At 39.1% G+C, this 24,877-nt stretch overlaps 1 protein-coding gene across 1 annotated transcript in view; it reads left to right on the top strand.

The window, feature by feature from the left end:
• Window positions 1-24,877, top strand: part of LOC142150074 (uncharacterized) — a 124,665-nt gene that overhangs the window by 34,490 nt on the left and 65,298 nt on the right. Inside the window, exons 8-12 of the mRNA XM_075205318.1 lie at window positions 10,077-10,140; window positions 11,332-11,421; window positions 14,322-14,441; window positions 22,825-23,036; window positions 24,168-24,248. Coding sequence (XP_075061419.1) covers window positions 10,077-10,140; window positions 11,332-11,421; window positions 14,322-14,441; window positions 22,825-23,036; window positions 24,168-24,248 — 567 coding nt within the window. The remainder of the gene's footprint in view (window positions 1-10,076; window positions 10,141-11,331; window positions 11,422-14,321; window positions 14,442-22,824; window positions 23,037-24,167; window positions 24,249-24,877) is intronic.

The raw sequence follows: 24,877 nt of genomic DNA, 5'->3' as shown, positions 1-24,877 counted from the left end.
GCTCAGGGAGCTGCGAGAGGAAATTCAGCAAGTGATTACCGTATTAACGGTAATAGTTTTAGAGCGCTCGTTTTTCCGGCGGCCGGAGGAACAATTGAATACGCCCCTTAGAATCATTTTGTTTACCAAAATTTAATCTCAATATAATCGCCGAACACACTCGTGGCAATCTTTCTATAATGGACGTCAAATATTGTTTTGGAAGTTATTTTCAATACTGCAGAAGTAGGTTGCTTTGCTTTTACCCTTCTGTCCAGTTCATCCCAAACAAGCTTGGTGGTTTTAAGTCTGGAGAATGTGCAGACTGTTCCATGATATGAAGCCTACCGTCTTGTTCTTTTTCTCAAAGGTAATTCTGATTATGTTTTGGATTATTATCTTGCTGTAGGATGAACCCCTGACCAACTAGGAATAAACCAGCGGGTATTGCATTGCACTTCAAAATGCTGTGGTAGCCCTCTAGGTTAAGGGTGCCAGGCACTCTGTGCCAGACACCAATTGTGGATCCAGCAAAATAGCCCTAGACTATCATTCTTCCTTCTCCATGTTTGACAGTTGGTGTCACACACTGACAAATCATCTTTTTGCCTACTCGGCAGCGTACGAAAACTCTGCGTGATGAACCTAAGATTTCAAATTCCAGTCTTCAGTAGTCCATTGGAGGTGCTTCATGGCCCAGGCAAGCCTCTTTTTCTTATTGTACCATCATAGCAATGACTTTCTTACTGCCACTCGGCCTGCAGGATAAGACTTGAGGCCTTCTACTCTATAAAGTAGAGCTATATATATAATCTATAATGGACAATTGAGCAACAGTGAACAAACGTTGTGAGACCCAATGGGAAAACAATATGAGACAGGACATTGGGATTTAAGAGTCCAAAAAGCTAGCATACTAGATAAAATCATTAAGTATAGTGGTTACAGTTATAATGTATTGCAGAGGCACACTACATGTAAAGATACACAAAGTAAACTAGTTTAGCAGGGTTTGCATTAGCGGAGGTATATACACATTGCCACTAATAGGAGCTGGTTAATAAATTGTTGTTATTTGTTACGTTAAATTGCATGTTGATCTTTAGCCCGTTTTTATTCTGCTTGGAGAAACAATATCTCTCTGTCATGAAAAGCTTCATTGTAAATCCACTAAAGATAATTTTAGTCTAAATATTCTTACAAGCATCACATATATGCCAATTGTGGCAATGATATAATCTGTGATGCTTTTCCCCGGATGTGAAGATACCGGGTTTATCTGGCCCAATGCTACCCACTTCACGCTGGCTGGCCACCCACGGGTGCCTTCCTATGCCAGGGAAGTCTACCCAATACCTTCTAGGATTCCTATAGTCACTCAGGCAAATGCAGTTATAAAAATACAAAAGTATATTTATTGTCATACAAACAACACTAGAATATTATGTACACACAGTAAATAAATGCCAGGCAGGTTTACCACATCATCTGTCCCTTACCCCACTAGTTTAAGATGTTATAGTCACCTGGCTGTCCAGACTTCACGACCCATGGATCTCTCTCAGCTGCATATATAGACTCTAGTTAGAGAACGACAACTCAAAACTAGTCTTGCACTTCATCAATGAAATCCCAGAATGAACACTCCCTCCCCCTGGAGTGGCTCCTTATATCTAGGGTCTAATTTCCACAGTGTTTTCCCCTCCCTAGGCAAACCCCTGTGTCTATTCTTCTTAACCATTGGTCAGTGCAGGTATAGGGGTGGTTGGATAGGGGAGTGAAGATGAGCTGTCCTTCCAGAGAACCTCCCCTGTTAGATGGCCTGTCTGGACTAGCCTGGTGAGAACAATGGACACTAATTAGTTTTCCTACTCCAGCACCTGGCAACCTGATCCCTACCCACAATCCCCCTGACTTCACTTTAAAGACATTGAATAACCTTACTGCAAGTCATCAATATATAATACACAATATACATATTTACACTGAGCTACAATGTCCCCTTAGCCACATGTAATTGGACAATGCAATTGTAGTTTGGTGAGCTGGGGAACAAAAGCAAGGGCTATAAAAAGTATTTGCTATAATCCACATTATGTGAGAAATGAGAAACAGAATGGTTAGCGTTATCACACTCGTTTCGTCACACCGGAATATTCATGTATGAAAATGTGTATATTGTATGTAACCTTGTAATGTAAAGTGTGCTCTGCTGACTGAGACCAGTGACCTATGCAAGTGTCAAGAGTCTTTTGAAAGTAAGCAGGCTAGACAAATAACATACATAGAAAAAAGCGAAGAAGTGTTTATTGAAGCACTCGGATATATTTTATATTAAAAACATATATTTTATTGGTATATTTTAAAAGTTGGTTTTGATGGTTGCATATATAGTTGCGAAAATAAAAAGCAGAAAAAGTAAACAAAAGGTGATAAACTAAGTGAATTATAATTAAAATGCAGTATCAACTGCAACAGCTTTATAAGCTCACAAGTCTCTTATATAATATACACCTTTATTTGTGTTATAGGAGTATTGGTGTCTGCCTAAATTGTTGATCAAGTTTATCGTTTGGCTAATCCAATACTTTCAATTATTGAAATTGAGACGCTTGTTGTATATATCTCAAATAGCGGTCCATTGTCCCATATTAATTTGCCTAATCAGACTGCGTGATGACAACCATATATTATAAACTACCCACTATAAAGCTAGTTGTAGCTATAAAAAGTTGTTCATCACCTTTTTGTTCACTTGTTTTTTATTTTCACAACTATATATGCAACCATCAAAACCAACTTTTAAAATATACCAATAAAATATATGTTTTTAATATAAAATATATTCCATAGTGCTTCAATAAAAACGTCTTCGCTTTTTTCTATGTATTGTATATAAGTGTCTGGATGCACCCTTCAGAGAATTATAAGAGAAATAATAATATAATTCGGGATAGAACTGTATAGTCAGTAAATTTAGGGATGTTATATAATTGAATATGATTTCAATAACCTGGTGCGGTTAATCCTCTTTTCTAAATATAATAGACAAAAAACATCTCTGAGATACTCCATAGTTGTGTAAATAGTCCAGCCAGTCATAGCAAAGGTGAGAACTCCTGCCCTCTGAGATGCCAGGCATATATCTCTCAGGGATAGATAACTCACTTTGAAAGACCAGTGTCATTCTGGGAATCAATCTGCCCTTACATTGATATAGTTTTCAAAGGTGGGGTTGAGAGCAATGTGAGAAAGGTTTAAATTAGTTGCCTAACCTGTTAATGTGGTTCATTTCTCTGAGGAGACCTAAGGATCTAGGTTGAAGTGCCATCCTTCTCAAAGTGTATTCCTCTCACACCAAGGGCTAGATTTACTAAGCTGCGGGTTTGAAAAAGTGGGGATGTTGCCCATAGCAACCAATCAGATTCTAGCTTTTATTTATTTAGTACCTTCTACAAAATGATACCTAGAATCTGATTGGTTGCTATAGGCAACATCCCCACTTTTTCAAACCCGCAGCTTAGTAAATCTAGCCCCAAGTATTAAACTAGTAAATTAGTGACTCTGGTTTTATTTTCTATTTTAGTTCTGAAACTGATTTGTGCAACTTTTTTTCTAGGTCTTGTTATTGTTTTGTAATTAAGCCTTGGAAACATTTTTCGGATTAAATACATTTAATCTAGCATATTCTCCGTGATTCTTTGTGAACTTATGAAGCCAAGTGAGGCTCATGCTGCATGTGTATGTGATTTAAGTGTGTAATATTAAGTGGTTTTGGTGAACGTAAGGGCTTCATAGTAAATCCTTTGTGGTGGCAGAAAATTGTATTCATTGGTAAGTGACTCCAGTCACGGCCAGCTGTTTCAGATTGCTGTATCTGAGACGGCTGGGCATTCGTGACACCAATATTTGGACTTTTTTTCTTTAGCCTGTTCAGCATATATGAGTATTCCTCACAATGCAGTTATGGACACTGCGAGGGGACCGATTGTCTCCAGTCGATATTATGTTCATCCACCACTTGAGTTTCTTATGGTGCTCATTGATGTGATTCTTTATAAAAATGTATTTTTAGTCAAACACATGTTTTATTTACAATTGTAGAGAACTGCAATGCGATATAATATGGTTACAATCAATGCAAGTTTTTATGTATCAATATGAGAACAAATATATATTTTTTTATCTCACTGTTGATGACCTGTTCATGATATGTACTGAATGAGCAACAACTGACGGCAATTATAGATGAACTTAATTCTGTGGCTACAACCATATAATTTATTTTATCATGCAGTTTATCTACAATCAGTTTTCTTGAATATAATTAGATCAGATTTAGGCCTTTCTACTACAATTTCTAGAATATATACAGGCAATAAAACTGTGTTATTAGCAGGCTGAAACAACTTCAAAAAGGTTTTCTTTCTCCCAATCAGGGCCGGACTGGGACTAAAAATCAGCCCTGGCATTTAAAGCACACAGGCCCACGTGTTGTGGGCTCCATGCACTATATTGTTGCACAATGATGCTGGCGCAGTACAACATGATGTAGTATGAGTGTGTGTGTGTGGGGGGGGGGGTATTTATTTCTCCTAATGACCCTCAACATTACATTATTAGCACCCCAATTACATCAATAAACACCATGACAATACATTATTAGTACCCAAATTACAGCAATAAATAACCCCCCACACACACTCATACTACATCAATCATCCCCACATTACAGCAACCGGCATCACCCCACACATTACAGCAACCGGCATCACCCCCCACATTACAGCAACCAGCATCACCCCCCACATTACAGCGTCCAGCATTACCCCCACATTACAGCAACTGGCATCACCCCCCACATTACATCAACCGGCATCACTCCCCACATTACAGCAACCGGCATCACCCCCCACATTACAGCAACCGGCATCACCCCCACATTATAGCAATACCCTCTCCTACTTATTAGCAATACTAGCACCAAACACACTACAACACTGCCATCAGCACACCCCCCCATACTACAGCAATACCACCAATTATACAGACGCCACTGTAGGAAACAATGTTTTGCTTTTTTCAAATCTCCCACAAAATAGCAACAACGAACAGAGTACTTACACACATAGGTAACAGGTACCCTTTTCCCTCAATTAAATAGTAATGGCAGAATTTTCATGAATCATTCCACATGAAATAAAACTAACATATATCTAAAAAAAACATAACTATTGAATGATCAGTTGAATCCACACGGCCGCATTAAAAGTATTTCCATCTACAGCAAAATGACAGAGAAAAATATTTTTGTTTTACTACAGTAATTGGATATGCGTCTTTTCTATTCATTTTAAATAACACAGTATATAAATTAAGGGGGATAGAGGAGGTGGGTGAGAAATAATTGGATGTGATCCATCAGTTTGATTAGATAGGAAACATTTAGATTATTTACCTGGAGGCGTCTACCCCCTTGACTCACAGGCAGGGCTGACAAGAGGAATTTTGGGCCCCGATACAGCAACTTCTTTGGGCTCCCATCATATTCAACAATGAAAGACTTGCCTTTGGCAGAAGTTCATATGATGCCACACCGTAGTGTGCCCAGTTCATATTATGCCACATCGTAGTGCCCCAAGGTCATATTATGCCACATAGTATTACCCTCAATTCATATTTGGTCATGCAGAAGTGCCCACAAATCATATTATGGCATAGTAGTGCCCCCAAATCATTAGTAAAGCTCAGATAAAAACTCATTCACAAATAAAAATTGCTACAGCATATCAGATACTGAGTGCGAGTCCCAATGCAAACAAAAATAGATATATTGACACAATTACAGATAAAATTTATGACAAGCAATGTTTTTTCCTCTTAATTAAAAATCTCTGTACAGATAAATATGCAAAAAACATTACAGCGCAATAATGAGCAATACATAGTGTTAAACATTATTGGATACGCTGTAGTGTCCCCAGTTCAAGAAAGGATGGTTAAAAACATATTGCACACGAGAAAATATATGAACTTACCTGATTATGGCATCCTGTGTTCTGTTCTCCTAGTGGGCGCGCTGGGCGAGGAGGGATCAGCAGCTGTCAGCTCACACAGGCAGTCGGGAGCAGGAATAGAGGGCAGTGGTCGAAGCAGAAATTTAGGAGTGGGGGTATAGAAAATATAAGTGAATGGAGTATGAAGGCTTGATTTTTTATTTTTTTTAACACTTGTCCCCTCTGTGCATTTCCATTCTTCATTACTACTTGTGTTTTATGATGGCTGCATCCCTGACATTCCCATTCTTAAGATGTCTCTCTCTTTACACTTTCTTTTACCTATGCCCCTGCACCATCTTCTCCTTTGTCCCTCTCATTTAACCCCCTGCACCACCTTCTCCGCTGGCTCTCACACATCTTCCTGTACCACCTACTCCCCTGGCTCTCTCACACGTCTTCCTGCACCCTCTACCCCCCGGCTCTCTCACTCCTCTTCCTGCACCCCCTACCACCCTGGCTCTCTCACCCCCTTCGGCTCTCTCACCTCCTTTCCCAGCACCCCTTCGGCTCTCTCACCCCCTCTCCCAGCACCCCCTGGCTCTCACCCTTTTTCCCAGCACCCCCTTCCGCTCTCTCACCCCCTCTCCCAGCACCCCCTTCAGCTCTCTCACCCCCTCTCCCAGCACCCCCTTCAGCTCTCTCACCCCCTTTCCCAGCACCCCCTTCCGCTCTCTCACCCCCTTCGGCTCTCACACCCCCTCTCCCAGCACCCCCTGGCTCTCTCACCCCCTCTCCCAGCACCCCCTTTCCCAGCACCCCCTTCCGCTCTCTCACCCCCTTCGGCTCTCACCCCCTCTCCCAGCACCCCCTGGCTCTCTCACCCCCTCTCCCAGCACCCCCTTCGGCTCTCTCACCCCCTCTCCCAGCACCCCCTTCGGCTCTCTCACCCCCTCTCCCAGCACCCCCTGGCTCTCAACCCCTTTCCCAGCACCCCCTTCCGCTCTCTCACCCCCTTTCCCAGCACCCCCTTCGGCTCTCTCACCCCCTCTCCCAGCACCCCCTTCGGCTCTCTCACCCCCTCTCCCAGCACCCCCTGGCTCTCAACCCCTTTCCCAGCACCCCCTTCTGCTCTCTCACCCCCTTTCCCAGCACCCCCTTCGGCTCTCTCACCCCCTCTCCCAGCACCCCCTGGCTCTCACCCCCTTTCCCAGCACCCCCTTCGGCTCTCTCACCCCCTTTCCCAGCACCCCCTTCGGCTCTCTCACCTCCTTTCCCAGCACCCCCTTCGGCTCTCTCACCCCCTCTCCCAGCACCCCCTAGCTCTCATCCCCTTTCCCAGCACCCCCTCCGGCTCTCTCACCCCCTCTCCAAGCACCCCCTAGCTCTCACCCCCTTTCCCAGCACCCCCTGGCTCTCACCCCCTTTCCCAGCACTCCCTGGCTCTCACCCCCTTTCCCAGCACTCCCTGGCTCTCACCACCTGAAAATTGCGGGCACCCCCGCCCGAAAATCGCGGCACCCCCGCGACACCCCCCCCCAGAAAATCGCGGGCACCCCCGCCCGAAAATCGCGGCACCCCCCCGAAAATCGCGGCACCCCCGCGACCCCCCCCCCCCCCCCCCGAGAATCGCGGCACCCCCCCCCCTCTTCAGTAAAAAAAAAAAAAAAATTAAAAAAGACAGGAAACTCACCAGTGTAACTGGCTGCACAGCATAACGGGGGAGGGAGCTGGGGAGCGCGCAGCAGAGGTGACTGGTTCCTCCAGCCACTAAGAAGACATGGGGAGTTGGGCCGGCCCATATAGCCATCGGCCCTTCTGGCATTTGCCAGAAGTGCCAGATGGCCAGTCCGGCCCTGCTCCCAATTATGACACATGGAATGTATTACATTTGACGAACATTTATTACCCAGTGCTTTGAAATAAATGAAAGGTTGTTTCTTGGAAATAGGCTATAATTAAAAAGAGATTTATCATGCTCATCAACTTTGTCTGAATATGGGTTGGGGTGAATTATCGATCCCCAAAATTAAAGAGGCTAATTGGATCAAATTCATACCTTTTTCATTGGGTCCAGTGCTTTGATACAAATTTCAAAGATATGCTGGTAAAATCTGATGTTCTTTCCACCAAGCCTATGAATTGATTGGCCTTGAAACTGGGTGCCTATCACTATACAAGATTTTTGAACTTATGTTTTTACTTGTGGATGACAAGTTTACCCCTCCTATGATGGGGGTCAATTTTAAGATCAGACAGTGACTTATTAGCAAAAGCAGATTTTTGATATATGCCATTATTTGACCATGCAAAAAACTGTATGTGGGCAAAACGTTGATAATGCTAAAAAAAACCTGCATAGCTGTGCAGCATTAGTCCAATAAAAACAGCTTTGAATAATGTTGAATTGGACACACCACTGGTTACTCTGCAATTTGCACAAACTGGTCACAAAATGTTGGATTTTCATTTTATGCTAATAGGACAGGATCTTTCCCTTTGTAGAGGGTGTAATTGAAATAAAGTGCTATTGCAAAAGGAAGCACAAATAATTGACTGAAAAATATCAGACATAGTTTAAATTAAATGATATGCATCTAAACTTAAAGAAATGAAGTGTTTTCAGTACACAAATTCAGAATGTCTAATATTAAGAACAGTTAGATTACTAGAGTGATGAAGATTTAAGTCTGTTTCTTTTATGGTGATAAAACCGATTAACAAGCTATAAAACTAAAAGCTGTGCATGAACCGAGGTATTTCACATAAACAGATTTTGCTACACTCTTTACAAAATTTATTGCATGGATTTGCCATTGTAGAAATGGTCATATAGATAATGAGCTTACAAGATGATGCTAATTTTAATACCAGAGTGAAAATTAATGTGATTTTGTACCCAGTGTCAGAAAATGAGGAGGCCCAAAGGATGTTCTGCTCCTATAGCCCATATTCAGTTTTGCTGTAGTGGTCAGGACAACTTTGAAAATAGGTCTTATGGCCTAAAGTTTATTTATTCTGTCTAAATAAATAATTAAGTATTCATCACTAGCAGATAAGATCATACCTAACAAGTGATTAGTAATAATCTACCCATACAGTGTTTTTCTAAACACTAATAAAATTTATTGTAACAGAATGTAAACATTAGAGCTAATGAAATAATCTGAATACCTTGGAAAAAGTGCTTGTCATCTTCTCCTATGATTAATGTAGTGTCAAATAGATGCCTCTCCTGTCTTGGTTTTTGAATATGAGAATCAGGAGAGTTCTACAGTGAACGGCAGGTACAACCATTGTGCTGTACTTTTGCATTCACTCTTGTTTTGCCTCCCTTTGTATTACTTGGTTTTATTGTAACACTCTGATCATTCAAGAAACTCCTTGCTTAAAAAACAATGATACAAGACAAATAGTGGCACACTATAGTAAAAATTAAAATCACATGCAAAAAATTAATAACCATATCCCCTTTCATTCCCTTAAGGTCCAAACAAAAGCGTGCACCAGACAAAAGGCTAGGTGACTGCCCTAGTATATTGTCATCAATCACAAACACATACAGTGTATTTCACATGTACACAGTGAAAATAAATCACAAGCCAAAATACAGTTCCTTTGCAAATAAATTGCAGACAGTGCATACATTTCAGTTTTGCATGTAATACATGTTTGTGTTACCAGTGCATATTAGCTGTAAATAGATTTCCCCATAGTATTTCAACATAAGGAAGTCAGCTATTAAATCAGACTGGTGCAATGACACTTTCAAATATTTCCAAGGAACTTATTGCTTTGCTGGAGGATTCACAAATCCATGGTGATGTCATTACTGATGTCTGGTACTTTTTCAGTGTGAAATACATAGCTGTACCTGTTGCTCTAAAACTGGAAGATCTGTAATGTAATGCCCATGCCTTTAATCCATTACATTTCCTAAAATAAATTACCACAACATAGTAGCAAAGATTTATTTTGTGAACCAGACCATCCTTTAATTGTCAACTAAAATAAAGATTACATTTTACAAAGAGTTTACATAATGGTTATAGATGTTACATTGTAAAAAGTTTGTCTTACCAGTTTGTATTATATTTTCAGGTGCGTTGATGGAAGTACATTATTACACGTAGCAGCCTACTTTGGGGACCCACAACTTGTTGAGGTGAAGGAATATCAATTGCAATGTGCCCTGACCATAATTTTTGTTAAAGAAAGCAAATGTTTAACTTGCAGCTGTCCCTATGCATAACTTCCATTAGGAACAAGTGCCTCATGAATATGTGGCCATCAGTAAAGTAATTGGTTGCTAGTGAATTGACAAGATACATTCTCATGAATACAGGTTCAGGTGGAAAGTGCACTTTAATTTCATCTTGTATATTTAATCCATCTTAATATCCTTAGTAAAAGCCAGTTCCATAATGGGCCTGACATTTAGGCAGGTCTCCCCAATATCTTGCGTGCAGCTGCCACTTCTAAGCTCGCCTGACTGATGAAAGTGCTTCAGACATTGCTGGACTCTCCTTAATCCAGCCAACCTTGTTTCTTCAGACAGATGCTGAACCCCATAATAGTATTATTTTGAAACTTGCTTTTACTTGTATGTTGCACATTGAAGTTATCCTTTAAATTGACCTAAGATCGCAACACAGGTCAAACAGATAAAGCATTTGATTTAAATCACACAAAGCACTTTTTATTTTATATTAAAGCTGTATTCCAGGTTAATTGTTAAGATTTAACTAAGCTGCTCTTTCCATTTGAGGGATCTCAGAGCACTGGGTACTGCACTCTGAAACCGTTTTTCCTGGGACTGCTCTATTTCTGTAGTATGGCACAAATAACATTTTTTTTGATTGCCATTTTAAAATAGCAACTTATTGTATGTATGAATGGGTGGACCAATATAAATCTGTGAGCTGACACCCCCATAGGCTGCACGGAGAAGCAGGAGTACCAAGATAAGCTGTTTCAGTATGCAGTTCTGGTGCTTCACTATGGGGTAGGAACAGCTCGGGTAAACTTTAACACTTATCTGGATGCACCTTTAAAATTTCTTTCATTAATTTTTGTAGTTTTTTTTCTCTAATGGCTATGAAGCTATTTACAATAATAATTAGCAACATGCATGTACTGTTCAGCTGCAATGGACTGTTTATACTTAAGGTACTTTAGTAAAGTTTAGTTAATATAACATGTCCTTAAACTGTCACACAACCAAGAGTAATAATTAAGTATTAAAGGATAACTACTCTTTTGAAAAAAGGGCATTAGAAGCAATTGTTATTTTGTAATTTATGTTCTTTCAGGGAATAGGATAAGAGCAAAACTTATTTTTGTCATCCTTTTTCAGTCTCTTTTGATGTTACAAGTTGAAGTGGATATATTAGATTACAAAGGAGCTACACCTTTGCAACGCTCTAGAGATGTGAAGACTATTCAGGTATTTTCATTTGAGTGTTTTTCCCCAAAGGCAAGGGCCACCTTTACACTAGCCCAATCTGTATGTTTGAAATGAATGGCTTAAGATTACACACTTAAGAATCTCCTATGTAACCAAGCCCTGCATACCCATCCTCATTCTTTCCAACTGTCCATACTTAGGTGGGACAGTTTACATATGAGGGCTCAGTCTTGCCATCCCTATCGGGATAGTCTTGTCCCTCAGGCTGGAAGGTGGGAGGTATATCCCATTCACTACTGCAATACATAGCAAAGCAGCAGTGAACAAATGTCACTGGTGCACATGGAATGGAAAGGAAGAGGGCTGGACATTTTCAGCTTTACCTATTAAAATCTATCACTAGGTCATCTAGCTTTATTGTTTTGCTTTACTACATAGTACCTTTTACCATAGTTTATGGTGCCTAGTACCATAGACTTTCTCAGTGGCCACTGTACACCTACTCATTAATGTAAATACCTAAGAAGTCACTGGTGTGCATCAATTGATGCATAGAAACATACAGACATGTTTAAGGGATTCACCAGAATGAGAAGACGTGATCTAATTGATTTTGACCATTGCAGGTAACAAATGGGGTGGCAATGAGTATCTCAGAAACTGTTTATCTCCTGGGATTTTAACACATAATCATCTCTAGAGTTTACAGAGAATGGTCAGCAAAACAACAAAACATCCAGTGAGCGGCAGTTCTGTGGGCAAAAATGCCTTGTTAATGAGAGAGGTCAGAGAAGAATGGCCAGACTGGTTGAAACTGACAGGAAGGCGACGGTTATTGAAATAACCAGGCATTACAACAGTGGTATGCAGAAGATCATCTCTGCATGCATGCAGACTGATGGTTGTGTAATGGTGTTGGGAATGTGTTCTGGGCACACATTAGGCCCCTTAATACCAAATGAGCATAGTTTAAATGCCACAGCCTACCTAAGTTTTGTTGCTGTCCATGTGCATCCCTTCATGACCACAATCTACCCATCTTCTGACGGCTACTTCAGGCAGGATCTCAATCCTACTGGATGTGGGGTAATGGGAGATTTGCAGAATGAATGTGCGCCCAACATCTGTACAACTGCGTAATGCTATCATGTCAACATGGATCAGAATATTCAAAGAATGTTTCCAGCACCTTCTTGAATCAATGTCATGAAAAATTCAGCCTGTCTTAGGGGCAAAGGAGGGTCCTATCCAGTACTAGATAGGTGTACCTAATAAAGAGGCCACAAAGTGTATATTCCCAAATAATGACAAAAGTAACAAAACTTCCATTATTCAGCAAACATGTTCATGATCATCACTTTAAGCATAAATATTTTTATAGAGTGAAAAATGGTATAGAGACCTGACATTCTATTCTCCCTTAAAATTGCCAGTGACACAGGCAAAATTGAATCTTACAATCTGACACATTGCCACTCTATTTGCTACAAATATTCATGCATTCAGCAGCAGGGAATTCAATTACTATTGAGATTATTCTAGTAACTGCTTTCGTTGTTGTCAGCCTACAATCACTGCTATGTTTAGACAAAGTTAGAGAAACCAGATTAAACAGAAGATTATTAGACAACAGATATTTAATTGCATTGTTCAAAAGGCTTTTTAAGGTAATATTGGAAAATTCAACCTTTGTTTTATTGCCTTTGGCTCTTGCTATAAACTTTCCACAAATCATATATCAGCTATAATAACAGCAAATATAACAGAATGCTGTATTGTCTTTTGTAAATTTTTGGTAATTAGAATTTACATAATCATCAGTGTTCCACTATGGGGAGCCAATCAATGCCTCAGTATCTTTCATTAAAAACTTGGCAGGTTTTTATGCATTGCACAGATGTGAACTAATGTTTGACAAGTTTCCCAAATGAAAAATCTGCAGAACTAATTCAAGTTGTAATAAATGAACGATTAGTATTTCATATAAATATCAACAGAAAATGATAGCAGCTGTTTATAGAATATGTATTATATCTACACTACTTTATTCAGCATTGCATTTATTTATAGCTAGAGCAATAAGTCAGTGTTCATTTACTTTTATAACATATATTGTTTAGCTTGTTTCATGCTTCAGTTGCAAAATAAGCACTGTGTAGGAGGGTTGCTTTAGTTAATTCTAATCAGGTCAGTGCAAATTGTGCTAAATTACACTTATTTAGAATCTGTACAGCTGAAAAAATGAAACACAGATGAAGTAATCTTATATTTGTATATACTAATTGTGCTTTACATACACTTTCCACTGATACATGTTCAGTATCAACTACTCTAACAGCAGAAATTACCCTATAAAGAGGTGCTATTATAACATCATAACTTGCAGCACGGTGGCTAAGTGGTTAGCATTTCTGCCTGACAGAGCTGGGGTCATGAGTTCAATTTCCGACCATGGCCTTATCTGTGTGGAGTTTGTATGTTCTCCCTGTGTTTGCGTGGGTTTCCTCCGGGTGCTCCGGTTTCCTCCCACACTCCAAAAACATACTAGTGAGTAAATTGGCTGGTATCAGAATTGACCTCTCTGTGTGTGTGTGTGTGTGTGTGTGTGTGTGTGTGTGTGTATGTTAGGGAATTTAGACTGTAAAGGGGCAGGGACTGATGTGAATGAGTTCTCTGTACAGTGCTGCGGAATCAGTGGCACTATATAAATAAATGGTGATGATGATTAATATAGCTGAACTTGCATATCTTATTTGAAAACCGTACATTTTTTAAATGTAAAGAGCAAGCATTCCAAATTTATTGCATTAATGGATAAATTATTTGCCAGTTCAAAATTGACTTTTAATGTACTAATAGCAAAACCTGTACATCTGTTCCTAAATCTAATTTCAATGAGTTAACTGAAGTAAAAGGGTAACTACTTATTTTATTTGTAGTTGTTACTGAGCTATGGTGCTGACATACATTGGAAGGATTATGATGGCAATACAGCTCTTCATATGGTCTGCTATGAGGAACCAGGAAAACCAACTAATACGGATTGTTTACAGCTGTTGGTAAGTATGCTTATAAATAATAAAAAAAAAAACATTGTCATTATCAGAACATTGGTCTTAATTGAAGTGGAAAACAGATTAATTCATTTCACCTACAGATTAGTTAGTACATATAAACATTCACATGGAAACAGAGCAAAAATTAAAGTACATGAAGTGTGTGTCACAAAATCAGGGTGAACCTTGGCTTATTTTTCCTGGGTCAACCACCCAAGAGTGTCACCGATGTCTACAAGGTAGTGCTAGACACCAATGCAACATTTACCTGCTATGCCACAGCCGTATTCCCTTGGCTGCAGTACTGTAACATGAGAAATATTTCACACCAAGACAAATGTCTGTTGTAAAGAATCTTACTTTTTTCCTAAGAATCACCAGATAAAGGCCATGCTCACCCGGACCATAGTGTGCGGTGCACCACATACATTAAAGAGGAGAACGCATAAAACACAGAGAGCCAAATCCAAGGACCTTGATTCAAATGTCACTGAACATCCACACTTTATACATTTCTGCTGATATGGCAGTGGTCCAGCCAATGCATCACCCCACTATTTTGGTAACCTGGATGTGGGCAAGATGTGTTTCCATTACTCGATTTTCTCTGCAGCAGTGACCGTTCAGCAGGAACCATAATCCCCAACCAATATCTGTGTTGAATCTATCTTTGTCCTCCAGGCATTGGTTCACGTATCTCCACCAGTTCCCCTTCTGCAGCATTCTTAGTACAGGGTGGAGCTATCCATAGGCCAATGTAGATTGATGGTCCATAACTTGGGGGGCTTGTTAGGGTCCACTTTTCCCTGCTGAGCTTGGCTTCAGTGGGTTGAGAGATAAGAATTCCATAAAGTAGGGTAGGCCATATGGGGAGTAAATGGCAGTGAGTGGTTTATGGTAGGGAGGGTTTGCTCCCTTCCTTAAGTTAACTCCTTAGTTTATTTTGCAGGATACAGGACTCTAAACCTGTCGAGGGCTTCCCGGCAGGTATAGTACCACCAGAGCAGCACTCAACCCCACTAACAGTACCGCAACATCTTGTTTTAGGCCAGGACTATTTGCACCCTAGGGAATAAGGCTAATGTGGTTAGGTTATGCAGGAGGGCACCCCTGTGGTGATTAAAACACTCTCATTAATATATTTATATGACTTCTTTTTTAAAGACTTGATATAGCATTGTTACACATGTCACATTTAAGAATGTGGAGGTACTTCTGACACTACGCAGATAAGATTGTCTTTAAAGATAATTGAAAATATGTGAACAATAAATAACTGATACTCAGATTTAGAGTTAGTTGAAAATACATGAGGTAGTAACAAAAAAATGTAAAGCAAAAGTATTTGTAATATGATGTACATACAAAGAATCAGATGTATTTCCTGCATTAGATTAATGCGTGTTGATTTGTGTGAAAAAGCAGATATTATTGGAGGTTTTAAAATTGGGCAAAATCTATAAAGAGCAATTTACAGATTCACTTGGACCTAATTACAAACTAAGATTAAGATTAATGAAGTATTGCTGAAAAGTCAAGGAGTAACTTGTTCTGTGCTCTCCATGCAAAATAATGTTACTCTAATGCTTAACTGTACCGAGTGACTAGCGAATTTTTAATACATTATATACAGTTATCCTGTGTAGATTTTAGAACCACTTGCTCAGTGGAATGCCAATTGGATATACTTGACTTGCTATTACAGAGAGTATTTTCACAGCCATTTTTGTCCTCGACAGATTTTATTCTAATCTTTCCATTATAAATAGTACAGTAGTTCAGTGGGTTACAGAGTGACTGCTGTTCAACGCCTAAATAGCTGCAAAGAGAACTAGAGAGTATACTAAATTTAGAAAATATAAAACATAAGGTCTATTCCTCCAGGATTGAAGCAGACAATAAGATTTGTGTCTGTAAATAGACATTGGTCTGTTTCTTTCTTTTCTCTAAAGTGCTGTAATAATTAGAGATGCTCACTGACCCCCGTGTTTTGGTTTTGGTTTTGGTTTTGGATCTGTATTACCGTCATGTTTTGGTTTTGCCAAATCGCTCTTGTGTGTTTTGGTTTTGGTTTGCAATTTGTTAAAAAAAATTACATTTTTTGGGGCTAAAATAACATAATTTAGGTATTATTTTGTACCTACATTATTATTAACCTCACTAACACTAATTTCCAGTCATTTCATTCAATTTTGACCACCTCCTAGGTCACAATATGATTTTCATACACTTTCAAAGAAAAATTGCTGCAGTTCTTGCCAGTGATAAGAAAAATGCCATTGTCATGCCTGGGCATAAGACCAAAAATCCACCTCTTAAGTGTGGAATTATTTTTACACAAATCCTGACAACAGTTGTCTAGCCATTTATAGCGTTTTTTAAAGCCACACTCAGTAGAGGTAGGGACCTTAACCATCTGGGATCCTCATCCATGTTACGTCATTTTTCAGCGAGTTCTTGGAAAGCTGTTGAGAAATTTAGAAGCTTAGGTTTAAAAAAAAAAAAGCAGTCCAGCATCATCTACCTCCCTTCTGTCATCTACATCCCAGCACCTGCAATCTACTCCCCAACACCTTCATCATCAATATCCCCAGAACCAATAATTTACAGTTAAACAATCCCTTGCAAGAATAAGCAAGTATGAAACCTATCACCCAGTCGCAAAGCGGATCACAGACGCCATAAGGACTATGCTAGTATTAGATCTGCGTCCAATGTCCATTATTAATGCAGCTGGTTTTAGACAGTTACTTGAGGTCTTCTGTCCAAATTACCAAATTCCATCATGACACAATTTTACTAGAAATGCTATTCCTCACCTCTACCAGAAAGTTCATAAAAATGTAATTATTGGGCTACAAAATGCCATTCTACCCACTGTACACTTAACCACAGATATGTGGGCAAGCGGAACTGGGCAAAGTAAAGATTATATGACTGTGACAGCCCACTGGGTTGGTCATTCGCCTTCACCACCAGGGACAGCAGCAGCATGTACCCAAGTACGTCACATTTTTCAGAAGTAGGCTACTCTGTGTATCAGTGGCTTCAGTAAGAGGCATACAGCTGACAATCTGTTCCAAAAACTAAGGGATGTCATTGAAACATGGCTAATCCTGCTTGGACTCTCCTGAGGATATGTAATTTCTAATTACGACCCCAATATTGTTCAAGCATTACAGCGGGGTTGAATTCCATCACATTTCCTGTTTTGCACACACAATTAACTTGGTGTTACAGAACTTTTAAAAAATGACATGCAGGAGATGCCGTTTGTTTCCCGAAAAATTTAGGGTCAATTTCTGGTTTCTGCAACAGCATGTAGGAGAATGCAGCAGCTGCAAGAAGACTAGCATTTGAGGGGAATGTACTTTAGTCCAGTGAAGTAGTCACCGGTGAAGAGAGTGCAGACACGGTTAGCTTGGAGTATAAGTATTATTAAGTGATTGCCTTAATAATACATTTTGACAAGGAGCTACAGAAATTTAACGTGTGAGATAAAACAAAGTAAATGTGCTAACTATATTTTAATTGTAGATTAAATACTTAATTTACTTCGCAAGGATCCAAGAGCTATCAACATCTTGTTTGGACGTCTTCTCCTTCAGTTTCTCTGGAAACTGCTTGTTGTAAAAAAATTGCTTTCCCAAGACACCCAGTGGTGATGCAGATGAGTCCGCACAACATTTTGATATTTGCTCTGCTGTAAAAGAATTGCCCAAAAATCGTGACAGCTCTGCCCTAAAATGAACTACAAATTCTATTTGGAAGGCCATTATCGGCAATTACATAATAGTACACAGACTTCTATGATGGTGTGATGAATTAGTATTGTTTGAGGAAGATTAGCACTGAACCCTGCCACCTCTCCTGTTTCTGAGTGAGCTATGGTACAAAACAATGTAACTACAGATTTAGACCAAGACTGTCAGCCCTATTATTTCTATTTCAGCAATTACAATTAGCAATAGAGCAATGGAGCACTTCTCTTTGGGTGTTACCTATATAGTGCAGTAGAATTTGCCTGCAAATTCTATAGACAAGCCTGCTTGTCTTCCTCTTCATCAATGACTCTTAGCAATTGAGCACTCGTTTTTGGGTGTATATTACACCCAAACCTTATTAGTGCAAATTAGGGAAAATACAGTTTAATCCCTGCTAGGCCCTCCACCATCCTTTGCATGTTAATAGTAGGACTGGTTGGAGTTATGGGAAGGTCACACATTTTTTTGTCAAATCCTTTAAACCAGCCTAAATGTCAAACTGTTGTGGTCTGCCAACTGCCTCATCCCTGCTTGTGTTTGGAAAGTACAAATTGGTGCCAGAACCTCACGTACCAGAACTGCTGCCACTGGTGCCACCCTGCTGCCACTGGTGCAGGACTTACACAATCAACCGCATCCTCATCAGCGCCCTCATCGGCTACCCAAATCTCCCCCTCATCCTCTTCTAATTCCAAAGTGTCATCCTCACTTGGTGTATCACTGGCTACACTCAGGCTTTTCAGGCACACATCAGCTGAACTGCTGAAAGGGCCCTTCTTTATGGGTACACTAACAGAATGCTCACAATTACACATACCACTGGTGGATGGACTCTCCACAGGGATTGGTGTCATTATCCTCTAATGCCTTACTGTTTTCTTGCAGCTCGGCTTTGACGCGTAACAATAGTTGTGCAATACTGTTATACTCCAAATTACTTGGTCTTGCTTGGTCACGAGTGACCGTACAAGAAGAAGGCTCAATAACATTTTTTAATCTGCCACTAATAGAGAAAGACGAAGGGCTCATTCTTTCTTTGCCACTGCGTGTGTAGAATGGCAAAAAAAAAATTATCGCCAGTTAGCGTTTCCTCAGTTACACTTCTTTTTCGCTTTAACACGGTAATTTTTTTTTTGTATGTGTTTTTTCCCCTGATTTAAAAAGACTATGTATTTTTACATAGGCTTTACCAGATGACGTACTGGGAATACTACCATCAGGACTGGTGCCAGCACCTGCATGCTGATTCTGCTCATATGTGGACTGCTTTGAATCCATTTTAATGAGCCCAAAGCACTTGTAGTGCAAAAAATTGTATTAGATAGATACTGCTGACAAATATGACTTTTTTTGACAGCCAGAAAAATTAGTGTAAAAGACTGGGGAATATGGGACACCCCAAAGCACTTGTAGTGCTAAAAATTGTATTAGATAGATACTGCTGACAAATTAGATTTTTTTTGACAGCCAGAAAAATTAGTGTAAAAGACTGGGGAATATGGGACACCCTTAAGCACTTGTAGTGCAAAAAATTGAAAAATAAGCCTCCTCTATCCTCCTCTCTTCCTGCTCTAACAATTGGTAATAGAATTTGAATTAATAATAGAATTGAATAGATTAGAAATTAAATAATAATACAAAGAATAAGGTGTACAATTATTGCTCTGTCCCTGCTCTAATACAGCCTGTGACCTAACCCTGCACTCTCCCTCTGTGAAATGGCGATGGATTGCCGTGGAGGCGGGTATTTATGCTTTTCAAATCTCGCAAGAACCGAGCTCAGAAATACGAATACGTCACAATGACGTTTTGCCTCGATTTTAATACCGAACGGGCGGGAGAGTACCGAGCCGAGCAGGCTCGGTACTCGGATAGGCAAAGTTCGGGTGGGTTCGGATCTCTGAGAACCGAGCCCGCCCATCTCTAGTAATAATACACAGTGTAACATGCAGTCTATGTACCGCAGAAAAATGGCACTTTAACAGCATGTAATAATGTCTTTACTGCATAAACATAAATTGATAGAGTTTGCAAAATCGTTTAGTCTGTAGTGTCTCTTCTGCCTTTGTAATACTCAATTAATATAAATTGAAGTTTAGTGATAAACTGTGGTTATTAGACTACCACCTACTTTATTAGATTCTAACGGAATATTGCTTTTCTGAATCATGAATAATTTAAATGGCTGAAAATTAATAGCAATGTTCCATCACAAAAATATTAAAAGCAATAAAGACATTTTCACTTTAGAGTAGCAAGTTGTGTTACTAAGCAGCAGATTTCATATTTGAAATATTACTAGGATATTTAGGGGAAGTGTGGTATAGCATTAATATGAAATAGTCGCTTTACCATTCCAATGGTTTGTCCAAGCTTTCCATTTCTAATTTTGGACACAAAGTATATTCAAAATATATTGTTGCAGTGTCAGTTTTAGAGAATATATAAAATGGCGATACAGATACATGTGAAAAGCCTGTTAAACTTTTCCAGTTTTGTTCAAATTAATGCTCAGCTTGTTTGACCCTTTTTTTTTTTTCTTTAGCAATTACTGAACTCACAGGGCCTGATTTATTAAGGAAAATAAAGCAAAAAAAAAAGAGTAACTTTTCACTTTGGCAAAACCATGTTGTATTGGAGGGGGGGGAAAGTAAATTTAAAATGTGATGCCAGATTTATAGTTGGGGTGGGGCATGTCCTAGATCAACTTTACATTTCAGTATACAAATAAAGCTATCAAGTATTTGTGAGCTACATGACAAAACAGCAAGTATTTTCCTTATGTGCAAAAATAAACCCATTTGCACTCTTTACATAGCAACATGGTTTTAACCAGAAAACTTGAGTAAGAAATCTTTCTTATTTTTTTGCAATATAGAGCTAGAAACCAAGGTCAGTTCACTACCAGAGGCTACCAGGCTAGCACCAGATGGTGATTCACACAAACAGCCATGCGGAATAAGCAGGACTTCCCTGCAACTGGACTCAGTTCTGTGTGCGCCAGTGAATAAACCATAGGTTCAATTAATGTTGCGCATTGTGTCCACAAATGTCCAGGCTCTCCACACTCAAAGCACATTGGACCCAAAACAGATTTGCATGCCTCTTTCTCAGAAAAACTTTTCTCATTAATGCCCACTCCACCACCCATTATACCAGGTTTGCCATACCACCACTTCTCCTACTGCCTTCACTGTAAAATGATCTAATTCAAATAATAATTTTTCTGCAAAATGGGATACAGTAACCCAATTATAATTTCCCTTTTGTAGTTGTAATAAATTAATAAATATGTTGCAGTTTTTTACCTAACTTCCATAGAATTGTTAAAAAATCTGCTTGCAGATCTCACAATACACTAGAGAGATAATATATTTGTTTCTGTTCAATATTCAGTAAATTTCATGGATTTGCTTTTAATGAGGCAAATTGAGACAGTTGTTTCATGCAGTTATTTACAAAACTGCTAATTTTCCTGCAGCAAGGGTATAAATGAGTGGTTTATATCATGTTAGTAGCTTTAATAAAGATGAATATGACACTGGTACAGTTATATAATGTACATTAATCAAAAATAAATATGTGTTGGTTTGGGTAAAGGGTGACAGGGCTCCATTCAAGGGAAAATGTAGGATTACTAAATTAGAAGTTTCCAAATGCTTGATTTCAGAGAAAAGTATAAAAATAAAGTAAAAAAAAAACTTGCTGCAATAATCCTGCAACAAACACCCCAAAAAATGCTTTTCACCCCTCAGTTCATTTTTTTAAATTTCCTCTTGTGTTCTCTCCATCCCTCAGCTCTCTCTGTTTTCTTTCCCTTCTCCCAGCTCACTCTTTTCTTCACACTAAATATTGTCTAAATTCTACCCTCAGCCTGATGTCTCTCTTCACTTCTCCATCCAATTTTTAGTTCTTTTTCCCCTTCTTGCCACTAAACGGCTGCACTTGGACCATACAGCAGGATTGTATATAGAGGAGCAGTTATAAAGAAAACATCACTTCTGTTCACCATCTCTCTCTGCAAAGTAACAAGAGGGTCTGTTCAATTCAATCAAATAAGTTACACATATTAAAAAGAGCTGGAGGGCTGCAGACATACACAGGCCAATTACAAAAGGTTCTCAATGTAGACCTGATACTGTTTGCCAATGTGAATCTTAAAGATCCTAATGATTGGCCTGCTGGCCCATCCCATCCCTACTCTACATTTTACTTTCTTAGTCCCTGTCAATCTGAAATGTCCAAGTGGAGATAGAGGTTTTTCTTGGCATTGGAAACCCCAAAACTCCCTCCACCCCAAGTACACACCTGCCATTTGAGTTGCTGTCAGAATTGCAGGGCACATATCTTCCTATTTTCCTCTTCTCTCCACTCAATGCCTTTCTATCAGTCACTTTGAAGTGTGTTAATCCTCTCCCAAGAAGACATCTTGCATAATAGAGCAAGCGACAGTGGGTGGATTTTATGTCATGAAAACATCAAGAAAGTGAAAATGGAGATAGAAATACCAAATTTTGCTCATAACCTGCAGAGAGACATAACAAAACTACAGAAATGCAGACGTATAATTAAGCAAAGAAAATGTTTGCTCTGATAGTGCCTTTATATGTCTTATTTTGCAGTTGTCTGAAGGAGCATCTACCAGAAAGTGCAACAAAAAAGGACTTCTTCCCATTCATTGTGCAACTATTCAGGGACGGACAGATGTTGTGCAGACAATGGTAGAGCCTGGCACCAGGGAAAGAGAACTCATTAATGAACACATGATGCAAAAGGACACACCAAGCCTTCCTTACCTTGCCTTGGCTAATGACCACGTGGAATGTGCCAAATGGTGAGACATGTCACGTTACTGTGAAATATACAACTACTCCTCAGTAGGACAAGGTCTCTAGAAACCATATGTAGATAGACATGTCAACTATTTACCCAAATATTATCTAGATATTAAAGGACAGTTCAACATGGAGTTAAATTATTCACTGTTATTGAACACTGACTTATCAGTCCAGTTCTGTTTAAAGCTAAAGTAGACGGGAATAGTTATTTAGTTTTTATCACAGTCCCAACTATATCATACAGCTTCCATTTTACCGAAGAAACAATGGATGTTAAGGGCTATACATCAAGCAGAGGTGCGTCCAATTACTCTATTTTCACTTTAGTTATTTACTTTGAAATACACAGGGACATCACAGGTCATACTAGCTAATCCAGATACAACACACAGACTTTCCTTACCTTTTTTTTTTTATCAGGGTCATGCAAGAGATTGAGTTCTGTAAGCTACACGTCTCTTTAAACATAGGAATGGAACAGATAGGCTATGGCAAGCTGAACATATAAATGCATTGGTTATTTCATACATAATATGAAGCTAACTCACGGCAGGGAGTTTTAATCTGTGGGCCATTACCCACAAGTGCTCTTTAAGTCTTTAAGTTCCTTTTTTATAAAACAAACAATAAGCTAATTATGATTATAGTTTAAAGCTGCAATCCCTTCAAAAATAAGTTGGTTTTTTTTCAACATAAATTGCTCTCGTTACCAGTAATCAGACACATTTTTCTTTAGGGATTTCATTCAAGAAACAAGGAAAAAAAGAGCCCCACTATTTATTTCTAAACCATCCAAATACACATTTATAGATGTGTTGTTAATAAAAGAAAAAATGGAGTCATGTGTTAAATTATAGTAATCATCACTTCTGAGAGTTGTACAACAATCTATAGTCTCGATATCATGACCATATCACAAGTAGGAAATAGAGCAGCCCGAGTCATTTCTTTGAACTAGATATGTACCATGTTATGCATGACCAATGCATAATGTATCTCGCACACAGCCGTAAGGGGCTCATTGCAGCCTCAATACAATGAAACACTGACACTTGAGGTCTCAGTTGGAAAAAAAGTTTAATGGATGTTAAAACATGCTTTATGTTCCAAATACTTTCTTTTCCTAGGTTAATTTCAAACAAATTCAATTTTAGTGATGGAGAAGATGTGGAATTACTTTTTGACATTGCTTGCAATAAGGATGAAAAGTAAGTAGCCTCAACCTACCTTAATTATTTAAGTATGTTAAAGCATAGCAATGTCCGTCTCACAGTGTCTGAGATGTTGTTTATGACAGTGTTGCTGTTGCTAGTTGAAAAAAACACACAAAACAATTTAAATATCTGGTAAACCTGATATACTGAGCAGGCCTAGATCAAAAAGCTTTTTTATGATACTTCAATCTGTTCAAACATTGATGTACAAATAATATCAAGTATTGGGTGATTAAAAGTTTTAAACTTGCACAATAAGTTTATTGGGTTACAGATGTAGTTGTAGGAAGACAATGTGCATGAAGACACCTTTAATATAACCTGCCACTACATATAGTAAATAAACACACATATTCCAGTCATCTAGAGTAGATATCTATAGACTATGCCTCAGTGTGGCTGTAGCGAAAATGACCGAACTGCAAACTTGTTCATATGAAAAATACTGTTGAAACATATCTAACTAAAAGGGCTGCAGAATATGCTGGGGCAGTATAAATAAGCAATTTAAATACATGAACTATATAAAATGGCCAGCGCTGTCTGTGTGGAGATTATATGTTGTCCTCATGTTTGTGCGGCTTTCCTCCGAGTGATTTGGATTCCTCTCACAGTCCAAAAAT

The sequence above is a fragment of the Mixophyes fleayi genome, chromosome 4 (assembly GCF_038048845.1).
Source record: "Mixophyes fleayi isolate aMixFle1 chromosome 4, aMixFle1.hap1, whole genome shotgun sequence".
NCBI classification, from domain to species: Eukaryota; Metazoa; Chordata; class Amphibia; order Anura; family Limnodynastidae; genus Mixophyes; species Mixophyes fleayi.
The sequence above is the reverse complement of the archived record's forward strand: the minus strand, read 5'-3'. Positions and strand labels throughout refer to the sequence as shown.